General features: G+C 30.4%; 1 protein-coding gene across 8 annotated transcripts in view; it reads right to left on the reverse strand.

The window, feature by feature from the left end:
* Positions 1 to 13,217, reverse strand: part of LOC126906136 (disintegrin and metalloproteinase domain-containing protein 11) — a 178,265-nt gene extending 165,048 nt beyond the window's left edge. For 7 of the 8 annotated variants that reach the window (XM_050686446.1, XM_050686443.1, XM_050686444.1 and 4 more), the window contains exon 1: positions 12,687 to 13,217. In XM_050686446.1, coding sequence (XP_050542403.1) covers positions 12,687 to 12,792 — 106 coding nt within the window. In that variant the 5' untranslated portion in view covers positions 12,793 to 13,217. The remainder of the gene's footprint in view (positions 1 to 12,686) is intronic. The other variant, XM_050686449.1, reaches the window with a different exon arrangement.
* Positions 13,218 to 16,423: the final 3,206 nt, after the last annotated feature.

The following is a 16,423-nucleotide window of genomic DNA, read 5'->3' on the forward strand; positions in this document are numbered from 1 at the left end:
AAATTAAAAAAAGTTTTTGTCTTAGAATCAAATAATTGTTCCGTCAAGATACTCCAATAAAGTAGCTGAAAATTCGAAACTCTGCATGGAAAAGTTTTCGTTTGTTAATTCGGTTATTTTCAAAAATTAAATGAGCAGCGTAGGATTAATGGTTAGAACAAAACAGAGTTTACATGTTTTCTAGGGGTGCCACTTATCTTAATTCCGCTCTGCCAACTACAGAAACCTATATTTGCTACACATTCCAAATAAAATACTCTTCCTTTCAGTTCTACTCTTGTTAGTGACTATGACAAAGTTCTAAATAATGTCTAGTACGAAAACTTCTCCAATTATCTATTTCTTTATTCGTCAACCTCTACGTCAAACATTTTATTATTTTTTTGTTTGTACCCATTCAATAAAAAAAATTTTTGCCCATCTTTTCAAAATCACTTTAATTACTAACACAATAACAAACATATTAATTACTTGATTGTCAATAATATTACTTTTTCTTGCTTTAACTCCACTCGTTTAATGCAAAACATCGCGATTAACATTCTTCAACATACCTAGCACATTATATTTTTATTACTAACAACAAGTAGTTCTTATGAAAAGTGTCTGATTACAGTTACTCTAAAAACATATGATATCAAAAAATAAAAAAAATGTACGTGACATGTTTTATGGAACTCATCATATAATATACTATGTATATATGCCAAAAACTTATAGTTTGATAGCAATTTAAGTAATTTTCTTCGTCTATACACCCAGAGAAAAACCTCGATCTGTATAATAAATTCATTGTTCAATTTGATAAATATATCATTACTATTGAACCTATGATATATTTATCAATTAGATAATTTTTTTTCTTGTCTTGAACAATAATTATTTATAAGAATAATTATTTTGTTCGTATTAATAAAACATTATCATAAACCCTTGATAAAATTTCCCTATCAAAATTGATTGGGGTTTTTCTTTGGGTGTACTATGAATATGAGTAAAAAACCAAATGAGTATTTTAAATGTCAAGTTTTTAAAATAATAAAATCATATTATAAGCTCCGCCACAATGATAAAAAGAATAAATAATTAATATTGATGTTAACGGAAGTAATAATAATGATGTTATAATTTAACAGTTTTTAAAATATCTTCACAAACAATATTAACTGTTATATTAATTTGTTCAAATAGTATTATTTTATCTTGAATAATACTAATAGCGATTTTGTTACATTTATTAATAGAAATTATTAACTTAACAGAGTTGGTTTGCTAAAAAATAATATGGTAATAAAAAGAGATATAAAAGTTACCCACCCTCTCTCTACAACAATTCTCATATCTAAAAGAAAACGCATTATACAATTATTATAAAATATGTTATTTTTGAATATCTATTAAGCACTTTTCGACATAATATTCCGAATTTCGAAATTGTATAGTTATAAATTATTAGAATTATTTTGTCTAGTAATTATTATTTTAATTAGATTTTGTATTAAAAAAACGAGAAATCAATTTGAGATAATTGGTTGGACGAAACACTAAAACGGTTTCAATATTGGCATAATTGCCTAAACGCAACGAGTCGGTCTGCATGCGTTGAACGTTCCCCAAAAGGGTCGTAGCAATTACGTTTGTAACATGGTCATCATAATTGAATAGACTCTTAAATGAAAATGAAACGTCGCCAGAAGAGATTTTTTAAATTTGTTTGTGTACCTTTAACCCGTTATGTCAACCCAAGAGCGGCTGTCACACAGTTTTTAACAGCGGCCAGGAAAATTATTGAGTCGCACCAGAAAATCGACCAGTAAATGTCACAAACTCGTCGACAACTTTTTAATAATTGCATTTCACCCCCGCTAAAACTTACACCGACGATTAAACGCTTAAATACATTTTGTATGGGTAACTTAAAAGCGTAATTCTCCAATGCAAACGCCATGTTTTAGGAGTCAAGTCACTCATGAATAATTTAACCTGATCAAAAAACTAATAATCCTAACTTGTAACTTGTATTAAAATCGGGCTTTAATTACTAAAATGTCAATTGATACTTTCCAACAAACAGTTATCTTTATAAAAGTGATCCAATTGAATGATTTCACGATTTCGTTAGTTTTTCATGCTGTGATTTACGTTAATCGTTCATATTCTAACATCTATTCGTAAGTCGCCTAATATACAAAATGTATACGACACTTGACGTCATCCAGAAAACGGTTTAGCCAAGTGTTTTTGTAGGGAATCGTATTCTGACCATGTCACAGTTCTATACCAGAATACTAATTTCTTTGACAACATAAATTAAAACAAGCGTTTTAAACCAATAGAGATTTTCAGCATTTCTATCACACAACCAGCAATGTATTACTCGTATAATAATTTCAATATGATAAAACGCTAATTGATTTTTTTCCTACAGCTCTCTCTGGTTATTTGTAATTACGAGTACTCGTCGTCGTCATCGTCGCTACTCCAAAGGGAATTTCCATTGAATAACGAACATTTTCCAATAATTTCCAGTGCATTGGATAAATAAATAACAATACAGAACCAAAGCTATGCTAAAATATATAATAAACCATCCCGAATGCCTGTAATGGTATAGGTGATAATGTTACAGAGTACTTTTTTTTTTGTTATTATTATTCCACAGAACTCTTTTCAATTTAAATATTCAACTATACCGTTTTCGTTCACTTATAAATAACCATGCAAACAACCGAAACCCATTAAATTGTCACGCCCAGGAAAGCTTTCAATCGAGAAGCAGAGAAAAGTATTGCGGTATTAGAGCTTGGAATGAATAAAATTTCTATTGGTATTTCATCATTTAAGTCATATTTTTCTCATTAGCAACACAAATCTATTCAATCAAAACTAAGAACTAAAAAAAATTAAATTGTATTTAATGGCAAATCTCGTCAATTAAGTATGACATTATTCAGATTTTTAATTATAATACAAATCTCAAAACACACAGCTTTTAATTAAAACTAATTATGAGTTTTATTCATTTTTTTTATTATTTATTTTTAACTAAAAAAAAATGCGCATAAATTTATCTAATATTAATCAATTGCATAAATAGACTAGTCAACTGTTTTCATTTCTAGTGAAATAAATTTTACTTATAGAATAATTTATTGAAGTTTAAATAATTTTAAACTACCCGAGTAATTACCGCGAAGCAATGTTCCATATTACTTTATTTTAAGAGAAATCTAAACATTTATAGTAATTTTAACGCATATAAGTGTTTGATTTTTTAAGAACTATTTTACTTAAATGTTACCAATAAAACGATGTCAAAACTGTTACATCTATTTTTTTTATTCTTTGCCACACGTAAAATACTCGATATTATTACCGTCGTAAAGGGAATTCGAGGGCCTCGTTTATATAACCTTCAACAGATTATTTTGGTGTTCAATAAAAAAAAAAACAAACTTGAACATTGTACGTAACTATATTATTTAGAGCGCTATAACAATGTTCAATATCGATTGCAGACAAGTTACAGCTGTTTTTTATTAAGTTTAACAGCCGGTCGAACGATCAACAGCGTACGAAGTCAATCCATTTCCGGAGATCATGTTTAATGTTTAATAAAAATTCACTTTTGTTTTTTAACTCGGCGAACTTCAAGGTTTTTTCTCTAATGACTTAAAATTCACACACATTGATGTCTTTATGAGTTTATATATATATATATAATGGATTCGATTTTCTAGTAGATACAAGAAATGATTCACAATAACCGTTCTCAAGAGGAACACTTTCATAAGGCGCTTGGATGTTTGGCGTACACTTGAAAAGTCAATTTACGCTATCCCAAAATTACAGCACAAGCAGCTTATACATATACGGTCGTCAATCAAACAGGGATAAGTTCAATGAAAACTTCAGGATTTGTTGGTTTGTTCATGAGAATGTTTTTTTTCTCAACCGTTGAATTGCGACATCCAAAAAAGAAAAAAAGGATTTATAAACTGACAGATGGAATAAACGACTGGTTTATGTAAATTCTAAACATCACTGCACAATGTCTCTGATGCGCATTTATCATATTTTTTAATACTATTCGAATGCAGGCCTCTTTAATTATGTACGACGCGCTATTAACTGCATCAATTAAAATCGTGTGTGTCGAGTACGTACAACAATCACATTGCCTGCGAATCAAAACAAAATGTGATACAAATATAACATTCTATATATTATGAAGACTTTATTACTCTTAATATTACATTCCAAAATAACTACTAAGGAAAAAGTCTGTTAAATCGTCCAAAAACAATATTTTTCGCAGACAACATTAAACTTATTACCATTCCCATTCATATAAGCTCAAAAACTTTTTGACACATTCTTTACAACAATACACAATGTGCCATGCATAGTAGAGTATTTTTATTCCCTTTTGCATTTGTAGTGAATACTTCAAAGCTAATGATTTATATATAGTTTTCAACAATCTTTGTTTCAAAACGTATTATATTTTTTTTCATCCAATAAACTCGGCCCGATTAAAAATAACTCATTTTAACAAAGATATATACAAAACTTTTACTCAAGTAATATTATCGGATAGGATTTAAAGTTAGGCGAGAAAGAATTTCGAATAATCTCTTCGCATTAAAAATGTGTTAAAATTCAGTTAAATTTTTAGAATTTATAAATTGAAATAAATGGAATAAATAAAACAATAAAAGTTTCTCTTGTACAAAGACATTTTCCGAATATTTTTAACGATGAAATTTTAATAACATTTTGTTTAATAAATAAGTTATTCTGGAAAAAAATATTATTTATTTTTCATTTATATTTTAAACGTTACAATTGTTGCAGAATTGATATAATCCAGGGACCACGGAAAAGCAAAGCCACTAATGCATTTGTCTAGGGCTCTGCGCTTTTTAAAACCTCGTGTAGATAAGTGAAAAACAAAAAAAAAAGATCACGTTTACCAAAAAAATTTAAAAAGGGCCCCGTGAAAGAATCTATGCACTGGGCGTTGCAATATCTAGCGCCGGTACTGTATAACTCGAGCTATTAATTGCTATAAATACATTTATAAATACAATTTAAAGGGTAAAACTAAATAGGCGGTATCGGTAAAGAATTTTTCTTACAGTTTTAGGTCGACAAAAACCTTTTAAAATAACTTTACGTGAAGATTTTACATCGTTGAGTATTATTCATGCAGTTTTTTAAGTGAGCCAATATGTTAATATAATATAATAATTCAGTTAGTGAGTTCTCGACATGTTTCTAATAACGCACATTTTCCCCCGTTATTATTGTGCTGCATTAACATAATTTTGTTTCGTTGTCACGTTGTTCTTTATTGTTATTATTTTTTATTTTTAGTTACATTTTTTATATTCACTACTCGCTCCCGTGGATATTCATTTGTATCCATTTTTTTCACTCCCAACTCACAAAAACTGAACCCGGATAATAAAATGGTCCCCGAACGAACGGTACACATTTATTCTTGTCATACCATTAAAATATAAATACGTTTCTCCCTCAAACAATAATTAAGATACGGAAATCTCTATATTTCTCGGTTTCATCAATGTAAATAACGATTCGACGAGAGCGAGCCATTCAACTTGTCCGACAATACTCTTTAAACAACTATGTTCGCTTGTTACACAATATCAACTCTATCCGTCCTCGTTAACATGAAACTCCGCGTGTAATTGTAACGAAATATATTTTTAACTCGAAAAAAAATGCAAAAAAGTTTGTTTTATTGTATACTTTTACAAATTGTTTTGTTCTATATATACTTCCAATTATTCATTATACACTACCCGTATACGAAAAAACATGATCGTTTACTGTTATAACTATCCGTCGAACACCACTGGGGCAATACTTACTAATATTAGTATGCCTCCGTGTGTACAGAGCTCGAACAATGGATTTGTTTATGAACGAAACGGCACGATTTCTGTGCCATATTTTATAAATACTGACTGAAAAGGCATTTATACCCACACGACCTCGTCTGTTCTACATTCTCTATAAACCATTGAAATAGTTATGCAAGCAGATGAGGACTATGTTGAATTATTCACGAACTGAATCGATACCGTTCTGGAAAAACCCTTAGACGTGAATGAAACACTAAGGAGGGATAGAGAACGGTGTTCGCGGTTACCGCAAAACGAAGAAACGGATAAAACCAAAACTCAGTGGTAATAATAACAGTAGTGTAGTACCAATTAATATTAAACCGAGTGAAAAATTCGAGAAAATAAGACTGCAGATCCTAACGAATGAGGTGATGAGGTGGCAAACGGCTGTTGTGTGAAGGTAACGCTATTCTGCGGTCATTAGAAATTCAAATTTTTACCCAAGCCCAACCACTACCACCACCAACGGATTCCTTTAGTATTCCCGGTACCATTGTTGCTATGAACACATTACTAAGACTGAATAAATTACAGAGGAGAAAATGTGTTGTTGGGCGGGGAACCGACGCGCCGCTTGTTACGCTTAGGAAGTGCGATGTAATATGAATTTCCCGACGTCTCTTATAACGTCCTGTCATTGGTATGTGCTTGCAGCACCACTGCAAGTCACCGGTACACTCTATACACGTACCCACACAAAGACGGAGAGCAGACAAGACAAGTTTGCATTGTCTTGTGAAAACTATTCAAATTCGAAAAGCGCGACCCAACGGGACCGACGCGCACGTCTCAGAGATAGTAATAATAGACTTTGCCGGTGCGTAAGTACACCGGCAGCGTCGGCTCTCGAACATTGTACAATATTATAAGTTTGTGTATGTGTTATTATATTTCTAATGTCTCGAACAATGGCCGGGTTGATTAAAAACTGCACTCACTCCGCGCAAATGTAAATATAAATTCCGACGTTTCTTTACATCTAGTTGGCGAAGGCATCTTTTGGTAATTAACTGAGTCTATTCCATCCAGAGTACAAAAGTATGAGAAGTATTTTAACAAATATGATATAAAAATGTATATACATATGTGTGTTTTTCAATAGAATTGTAGTGGTGTAACACAACATATCGTAGCATGATAATCGAATTGTCTGGAAAGTTAACAAATTTTTGCACAAAAATTTATACTCGTACAAAACTTTGTTCTTTTCACTGTTTGTTTCAAACCCGGTGTCATAACCGACCCTAAATAATAAATAACTGTAAGTCGTTCAGAGTATTTTCTCAGAAACACCGAAAACGATATTGTATTGCATTGTATTTGAAACTTAACATTGAAAAAATACAACCACTTTAAAGCTTCGTAATATTACTTTTTCGAACTCACCGAGGAGCATCATTGATTAAAACAGATCATTTTTATTAGTATCGTGAAGTGTTATATAATTTTTATCTTTATCCCAGTAAAGAAAAATAAAGCTTAAATTTTTTTTTTTAAATAAATAGTTGTATTCTAAGTATTTATTCGTTTGTCAACAACATAGTAACCACAATGGATTTTCTACATCGACTAGAAAAGAAATAATTAAAATCCTTTCTGAAGATAGAAACATTCCGTACAACACACCACGTTTTTAGTATGATGTAAATTTTATGGCAAAACGGAAGTAAAGAAGAAAAAGATTCTTGAGAACAATACTTTTTGGTTGATCAACGTAAGAACACAAGTAACGACTGACGGCCAACCATTCAAGTGCAAAACTTTTCGGTTTAAAACGCACAAGCAAACAAAAACTAAAAAGAAATTAAAACTACACAGAACAAAAGCACAAAATGTAAATAAAACAATGTTTCTAAACAGCGAACAAGAACACACTTGTCTCACCTAAAGTTAATAAAAAATGTTTGACTATATTCGGTGATTAGATTTTTTTGATTAATGGAAGGGAATTCAAATGTTATGAAATGATAATACGTTAGTTGATGGTTAATAATGCGAACCCGTCCGCAAGCGCATTTTAATATGGTCTATGAAAACTTTGAAATTTATTCACTATAAAAGAAACAAAAAAGTCCATCCCAAGAATTAATGGTAATGTTATAACCTTAATGTTAACAAACTCATGATAAAATGTGACTTGTAGTACTTTAAATTATGAAATAATGTTGATATAAAATTATCAAGAGCTCCGTTTCGAACGTTTACAATAAGATCATCAGTATTCAGTAAAAATTAATGAAATTTTTTTGTTTTACTTAATCATTTAGTTTAGTTAACGATAAAAAAAAATCACATGAATTAATTGGTTTTCCAAAAAACAATAGAACACATTCGACACGAATTACGGCATCAAGAAGAACAATGAAAATGGACTTTATTTACTCTTTCATCCTATCTCTAAATTGAAATTAGTACTTTTTTGTCTAAAAATCAATTTCCATTATTCCAATAAATCACGAAACGATAAAATTTTGAAAATACTAAACGAACTAAAGCATTTGCAAAACACAATATCTAACGGCGTTCGGTATAGGCAATATAGCTACAGTAGCGTGTGCGACATATTTCATAACGTGCAGAGAAGCACACGTTGTTGAAAATAACAGTTTGTTATTAGTATCATGAAACATTTTGTCAATAAATTACACTTATATTTAAATAAAAATTAACTGTTCAAGCAAAATAATTTAACATAAGAGTACAATATTAAACAGACAAAAATAGAAGTTTGACATTACTTTTTCATGCTATCTATTTTATAAAATATTTTTACATATGAAAACTGAATACTTACAATGTTATTTAAAAACATTTGTTTCAATGTATGAATTTTTAGTCTGGTTATTTTAAAGGAAAAATAAAAATTTAATTTCGCTTACCCGGAAATTGAGGAATAGACTGTACATTTTGTTTAAACTATACCTAAAGATTAAGCAATATTTTTTTATAGGAAGTAATCTTGAAATAGACTCCTTAATACGAAAATACAAATCAAGAAAACCAAAATAAAAATATTGGTTAAATTATTAATTTTTTTTATCAAAATGCATACGGAAGACCATAAAAAACTAACGTCGTTAACTTTTTATTAAGCTTTAATTTGTGTAAATATATAGTATTTGCTATTTCATACAATATTTATAAAGTCGTTCTATAATATTGTTGTTAACAAGTTTGTTTTTGAGAACTAATTGAATTTAAAAATTAGTACTGCCATTTTGCAAGGGCCGCTAAGGTAAAGTCCTCGTGGGTCTGTTTGCTAATGTAATTTCAAGACCTACCATTTATTTTACTGAAACGCCTATGGTGATATTATTTTATAATATTTCTACCTCCCATGAAACCACAAGTAGGCTCATCAAAGTGTGTTACAAATCAAATTAAACCCAAATAAAAATAATTAAAAATCGTCGGATCAAATTTATTACGAATAAAAACTAATGTTTTTAATTAACATATGATCGTCTTTGTAACCTAAACAATGTATCCTGGGTAGATAAAAGTTTTTATGAACATTCTCAAGTTTATCTTAACTAAAAATTATGTATGTAATAGAAGTACACACAATTGTGTTTATAGACAGGATAACAATTGAGAGCAAACATTACATGCAGTAACAATACTAATCTAATGGTTTGAAAACATAAAACATTTAATTACTAAATTAATCATTAAATTTTAGTTCTTTAATTTTCATCGAATTATTTTATTGGTTTTAATTTTATTCAAATAGGATGTTTGTTTTAACTTTCCCTTAACGACAAATCTCTTCAACATCCAATAAGCTGGTGATTATTACACAAGTAGATGTAATGTAGATGTTTATAGACGAGCTAACAACAATGTTTTACGTTTTTTGAAAGAAAAAACGATTCATCGTGTTGGTAAGTGTAAGATCGAAATAAAGACCGTTAAGGTTTAATGAACTAGGTTTAGTGGATTTGAAGAGACTGGAACAGGCGGGGCTGGATGAAATATGGGATTATGGTTTCCATTAGCGTTCCATTAGCGTTTCGGACACGAGGATTGGCAATGAGAGCTTTTCAGAACTGTGGCCAGGCGGAGGAGATATTTTCTCCAAAACAAAACATCTCCTTTGAGTGCCACATACGTACATACGTACAGAGTTGTTTCGATTGTGTAACGAAATGTTATCCCATTGGGTTTCTATTGTGTTCGTCGAAAAAAAAACAAAACAATATACCACTTGAGAGATATAACTATTACTCTCCACTTCACATCTCCTCTCGATAGCATTTTTTTGTTGAATACTAGTATGTTTTAACGCTTGTTACGTTTTTGGTTCCTCTTCAGCAAGAGTCAGACGAGAGTTTCCAGGAGGAATTATAATCGTAATCGAATAGGGAGAGGTTAATGTACTGGTAATTTAACTGGGTGTTAATGAAGACCGCAATAACCAGCCAAGCTATTAAACAGTACGTTAAAAAGAATAAAATGAAGCTGGAATGACAAAGACTTTACTGCCTTTTTCTTCTTGGTAAGATAAACAGAGATCTATGTGAGATTTACCAAAGTAGTTCATGTCAGCGATGGCGTGTCAAAGGCTCACGTTTTGAACCCACCAATATTATAATGTGGATTTGTCATCATACATCATAATCAACCAACAGAATGGCGGCGACCATCAATAAGGACCCTCTAGAATAGTTGTATAAAGGACAACTATGGACATGCATATACTTGCTTGTTGCCGACAGGAGATTTTTTTTCCTTCCATACATAATTTGTTACCTCTGATCTTACATGTGCTGGCAAGCAATATCAGTCTATAGTAAACGAACATGTACAGAAATGGTATATTCGAGAGCAAAAAATAGCCTTTAAAAATGACCCATATATATTATTTTCATATTCATTTTCTCTCAAATAACAACGATGGAACATTATTTATTTTTTTTATTTTGCGTGTTTTTAAGTGTGTTCAGATGAAAAAATCTGGACCTTTTCTACGCGCATGTACATAAATATAAATTATACACTTGAACCGTAAATATTGCAGGAGAGAAGATTGTTTACACATAAAATATTGTAAAAATAATAACAATATATATGTTTGTCCGTTCGACTTACGCATGTGACCGCCATAAAACATGATTTACATTTAATAACTTTTATAGAATGAATGGTGTCATTGAACGAATCCACCGTGAGGATATAATCGAAAAATATTTAAAGTCGTGTTATCTAATGTATACTACACGCAGTACACTGTTAGCATTTGACAACACTAGATCATAATTATACTAATTAGTGGCGACACGCAGAGAAGTACGGGTCCCTCAACTAAAATTAATTTAAACGGTACCTGTAAAACATTAACACCCTTGTAGACCTTTACAATTGCTTTTTGTCAATTCAGCCACTGTTACTACATTTTACTACGCAACCCCTAAATATAACTTCTAGTACAATTTCTATACAACGATATTCAGTTGAATAACAAAGAGATGCTTACAGAAACAGGTGTTTCCAATTAAACTTGCATGCAATCGCATAGAAACTGTTTAATAAGTTATTTTGATTCACCCAATTCTTTTTAGTTAAGATAATATCGAAATAAAATGCATATACTAAGTTGTGTCATCCATTTAAATTATTTATCATTCAATTTCTAACACATGGCTACTTTAGTTTTCAAATAAGCTATCGTTTCACACTTTTCTGCCTATTTGTTACATGTCCCGTTCAAAAATGAAAATTTTTATTATTTTCATAGTAAACAAAAATATGTTAACATAACAATTTAAAACATGTTTATTGCTGTAGATTTATACGTGGAATTCAAACAATTATAACGTTTGTAAGTTTATTCGTAAATTGCAAAATATTTATTCGAAAGATGTGATAAAAAATGAATTTATAAAATACATTTAATGAGTGAACTAACAATGAAAAATTAAATTGACAAATTATTTATAAATTAAGTACTATTATTATTACAGTCTATTAAAATTTTAGTCTAAGTATTAATGTAAATTTTTTTCCTTAACTAAGCTTATAAAAATATGATTTTATTCACTTTACTATTAAACTTAAAAAGATTGTATTTTTGCAAAGTCATATTTCTCGGCAAGTGATATCTGGAGCCCAAATGAAAACTCTTTAAAAGTCTCAAACAAAAAAATTTATTTTACGATTATTATAAGTAAATCGAAATTATTTTTATTTGTTCAAAGTATTTTATACTTGGATTTTTTCATTAAACATAACGCAGAATTTGTTAGAAAAATAATAAGTTTAAAATATTTAGTTAGGTATGTATGTGTTAAAGCTTCCATGGACTGCTTCATTATTTAAAATATTTCCAGATCATGGTGAAAATAATTAAATTAGGTATTTCAAAGAAATATATTTTAAATCTATAGCTTGATTTCTTTTAATCATATTTTATTAGCTTTAATCTAAGAAAAATTCAGAATGACATAATTAAATTAATTATACCCAATTAAGAAGCTTTAATTAATCGACATGTTTTATAAGAGAAAAATATGATGTTGTTGGATTTGTTTACAATTAAAGTACGGCATATAAAAAATCAGAAATAATTATACCTTTTATTTTGTCTATTATTTAAAGATTATTTCATAATAAAAACATAGTGTTTTTGTTCATTAATTCATTATCATTGCAATGGCGAATAATTGAAATCTCCCAAAATATACGACAATAAATATCTTAAAAAGGGTGGCAGGGATTTCTTATGATTAAAATAACGTTCGATTGACAAACCTCTTTTGTTGTTGTGCACGTTGGACGATGTGGCAGCTTGGCCGGCCGGTGGCGCGGTTGTGGCACACAACAGAAGGAGACCCAGCCGCACGTACGAAGACAGCATGGCTCATTTGCAACGCACATGACCACCGACCACCATCGTTGACGTTGTCAAGCGTCGACCACAATAATATCTCACCAAATACGGTTATCATACGCCGTCATCACGCTCATCGCACCTCATTCGCACCATAGTCGGTCGCGGACCAACGTTCCCCCCTCAAACATTAATTAATATCACAACACCAATTATAACACGCTTTTATTCTCGGACACGCGAATGGCGAACAAATATGTTAATTATTTTTGTACTTTTCAGACAAATCAATTTTAAACCGATAAAAAAATTCTCAATTTGTAGTAGAGAATTCGAAAAAAAAAAATGTTTACGCAATCAAAAAATACCGTAAGTTGATCGGAACGGCTCGCCAACACAACAGCGATGCACAGCGTACGGTTCGCCGATCTGTGTGTGTGCAGACGACGGCGGCGGCGGCGGCCGCTATTCCGTTAAGCGAGGGCAGATACGCCGGCTTTCCGGGTCATGCGCCGTTGCCACCCCAGGCGCCTAGGGATAAATGAAAGTTGCTGTCGACTTTGGCCGCTGGAACGCAGCACCGTCTCTCGACGACCCGGCGCTTCCAGCTTGTGCGTCATTGCTGCTGTGCACCTGGCTCCCGCGGTGGTTGGCGGCGAGGAATGTGATAGTCGCCACCGCTGCCGTCGCTGTCGGCCTTTATTCGCACTCGACCTATTTTAGTGTTCTTCGCTTGTTCGCCGCTACTCTATACAATATAATAATAATAATAACTCGTACAACTCGCAACGGCCACCGCTCATACTCTCTGCCATTACCGGTGGCCAACCGGTGTTTTCGTATAACAATGGTATAGACGTCGCTGCCTCACACCGATGCGACAATGTTATATCCAACACCACCACGGTGCCATTATCAATGCAAGTGCTGCACACGTTCTCCCTTCCTTCTCTTTACTCTTCCTAACCCCTTGAAATATTCCATTATATTTACTTCACAAAAACACTCGCTTCTTTTATATATACACTTCTTAAGCCATTGACTAAATTCACATTTTTATTCAGTAGACCACAACAGACAAATTAGCCATTTGACTACAAGTAAATACATACATGAAGAATAATTTTTTTTATTCAATATTATACACAGTATCGAAACTTGAGAATTATATAACTTAAGTAATATAAACCAGTCTCTAAAGAAAAAAATACATCAGTTAAAGATAAACGTGGTAAATTTTTGAAAATGGGTCGTCAAATATTCTTATAAATTACAAATATTGTGGTGTAAATATAAAAGTTGCTAAGAAAATAACTTTGAGTAAAACTTATATTATTTTAGTAGTCATAGCATGAGTAGTCAACCTGCATACATTAGGAATAGTTCTTCTTCTCGCACGCCTTTTCCCTAACTACTTAGAGCCGGCCACCCGTATACTAAAATTACACTTGACATGATCTCTCACGTCATCATACACACACCAGCAGCCTTCATTTCACCCCCCAATGTACCCAATAACTTTTTTAAAGTCTTCCTCTTCTTCCTTCAATGTTCATTTTCATAACCGTGCTTACAGATCCCAATTTCTCTCTTCTCATAACATTTAAGCCTTTTATTATTTTCGGGGGCGTTTTATAAGATGCGTCAAGAAGTGAAAGAAAAAATTATTAATTAAAAAATTCTTTTCTAATATGTATAAATGATTTACAAATATAATAAAACATTTTTTTATGATGATATAATACCAAATAAACTTAAAAGAATTTTTTTTAACTTTTGATACTTTGTAAATATTCTAAAACATTATGATTAAATAACGTATTTATTTGAGCCATTTTAAAAGATTCAAGTTTTTGAAAATTTGTTATCAGAATATATAATAGCGTAGAAACATGTTTCGTTTTAGGGAATATACTCCCTAATACCTCCTAATACTTCCCTAAAACTATAAACCCAGTTAGATCATATAACTAAGTTATTAAAGCCTATTAATACAAACTTGTTCTAGTTGATTATGTATTTGGAATAACTTAACAAAATTTGTAAATTCACATAAATCTACTCTCTGATCAGATATAATTTAAGACTGACTGCAAATTAATATCCATTCACGTTTATCATAAGTTTGTTATTAATACTAATCATCAATTTAGTTTCGAAAGACATGATATAATAAAATGTGTGTTGATAAATTATTTCTGAGGTAGTCAGTCTTACAATCGGTAGTTCATTATCTTCAATAATACCTCTTCAAAGTTTAAATACCATATCCAACAAGTAGCTTGATATTATTGTGATATTTATACACTTAATAACAATAAACATAACGACGTATCTTATCAATAAACTTTTGCGAACACGAATTTTTCTTAGTATGACATTTTAACGCTTTTTATTAGAACATACGACCTCCCGTGTTGGGCGTATTTTCATTTCCAATAATTATTCGAAGAAATATTTATTCAAACAAAAAGTTATTAATTTAGTAATTTTATCAATTATTTGAATAAAAATGTATTTTTATTATTTGAATTGACGATTCCAAGTAGTTGGGATTAAGGCGACGAAAAAGAATAAGAATTATTTGAATAGCTTTGAAACACTATTATTCCAGCCAAAATAATAATAATCACATTTTATAATAATACATTTTTGTTCGAATAAATATGTGTTCAAAATTATTCATATACATTTTTACTTAAATAATGATATTTGAAAATTATTCGTATAATTTTTTATTTATATGATTACATAAATACATTTTTTTTCAAATAATACTATACTCGATTACCCCTTATCATAAAATAACCAAGCCAATGATATAAATGTGAATGTACTTTTATTTTCATTCGATTTTTATTTCAATTTAAATTCATCTCTTAAAAAATATTGCTAATGCTTGTGAGAACGGAAAACTTATGTAGCTCTGTGTATCGAAATCAAACCTATACATGGAGGCACAGCGCATTACCGACTAAGTTAGGTAAGCCACCTACCAAGCTCATTTGTAAATACTAACTCATTTCACAGGTTATTTGGATTAATTTGGATAACCTAAAGTTCCAATTAATCAGATCATTATTATGTACCAAAGTTATTAGATAGAAGAAGTTGCTTCAAAGTCATGTAAACAAAACCATACCTAGCGCTTCGTTCTCTATTTAGTGGCATCACCCCGTTGTAAAAAAACAAGTGGCTGTATACATCTCACATAATACAACCAATTTTCAATATTAAAATAAAGTACTGGTATTATTTAAGCATAATATTTATATATGATTATATTTCTCTTAATCCCCGTCTTATATTGATAATATATTTAATGATATACTATATAAACTAAAATAGCTTTCAAAAATTTAAATACATATAAAGAAAAGTATCTTTTTTGAGATTATTCATTTATTTTACCAACATTTTTTACTCTATTCGCCTAATTTAATATTCAGCACATCATTTAAATTTTTTAGTGTAAAAATAATAGTTTAATTAAAAATAAATTTACATAATAATCAGTGTTGGGTAATTTACTATTTTTGGTAATTAAATTAAATTACAAACTACTTAATATAACATGTAATAAAGTTATATTACTTTTATGATAAAAAAAATAACTTAATTATAATGAAAGTTACATTTTTTTATTTGTATGATCAAT

This window comes from Daktulosphaira vitifoliae, unplaced genomic scaffold (assembly GCF_025091365.1).
Source record: "Daktulosphaira vitifoliae isolate Bord-2020 unplaced genomic scaffold, ASM2509136v1 Scaffold_4, whole genome shotgun sequence".
Classification (NCBI taxonomy): domain Eukaryota; kingdom Metazoa; phylum Arthropoda; class Insecta; order Hemiptera; family Phylloxeridae; genus Daktulosphaira; species Daktulosphaira vitifoliae.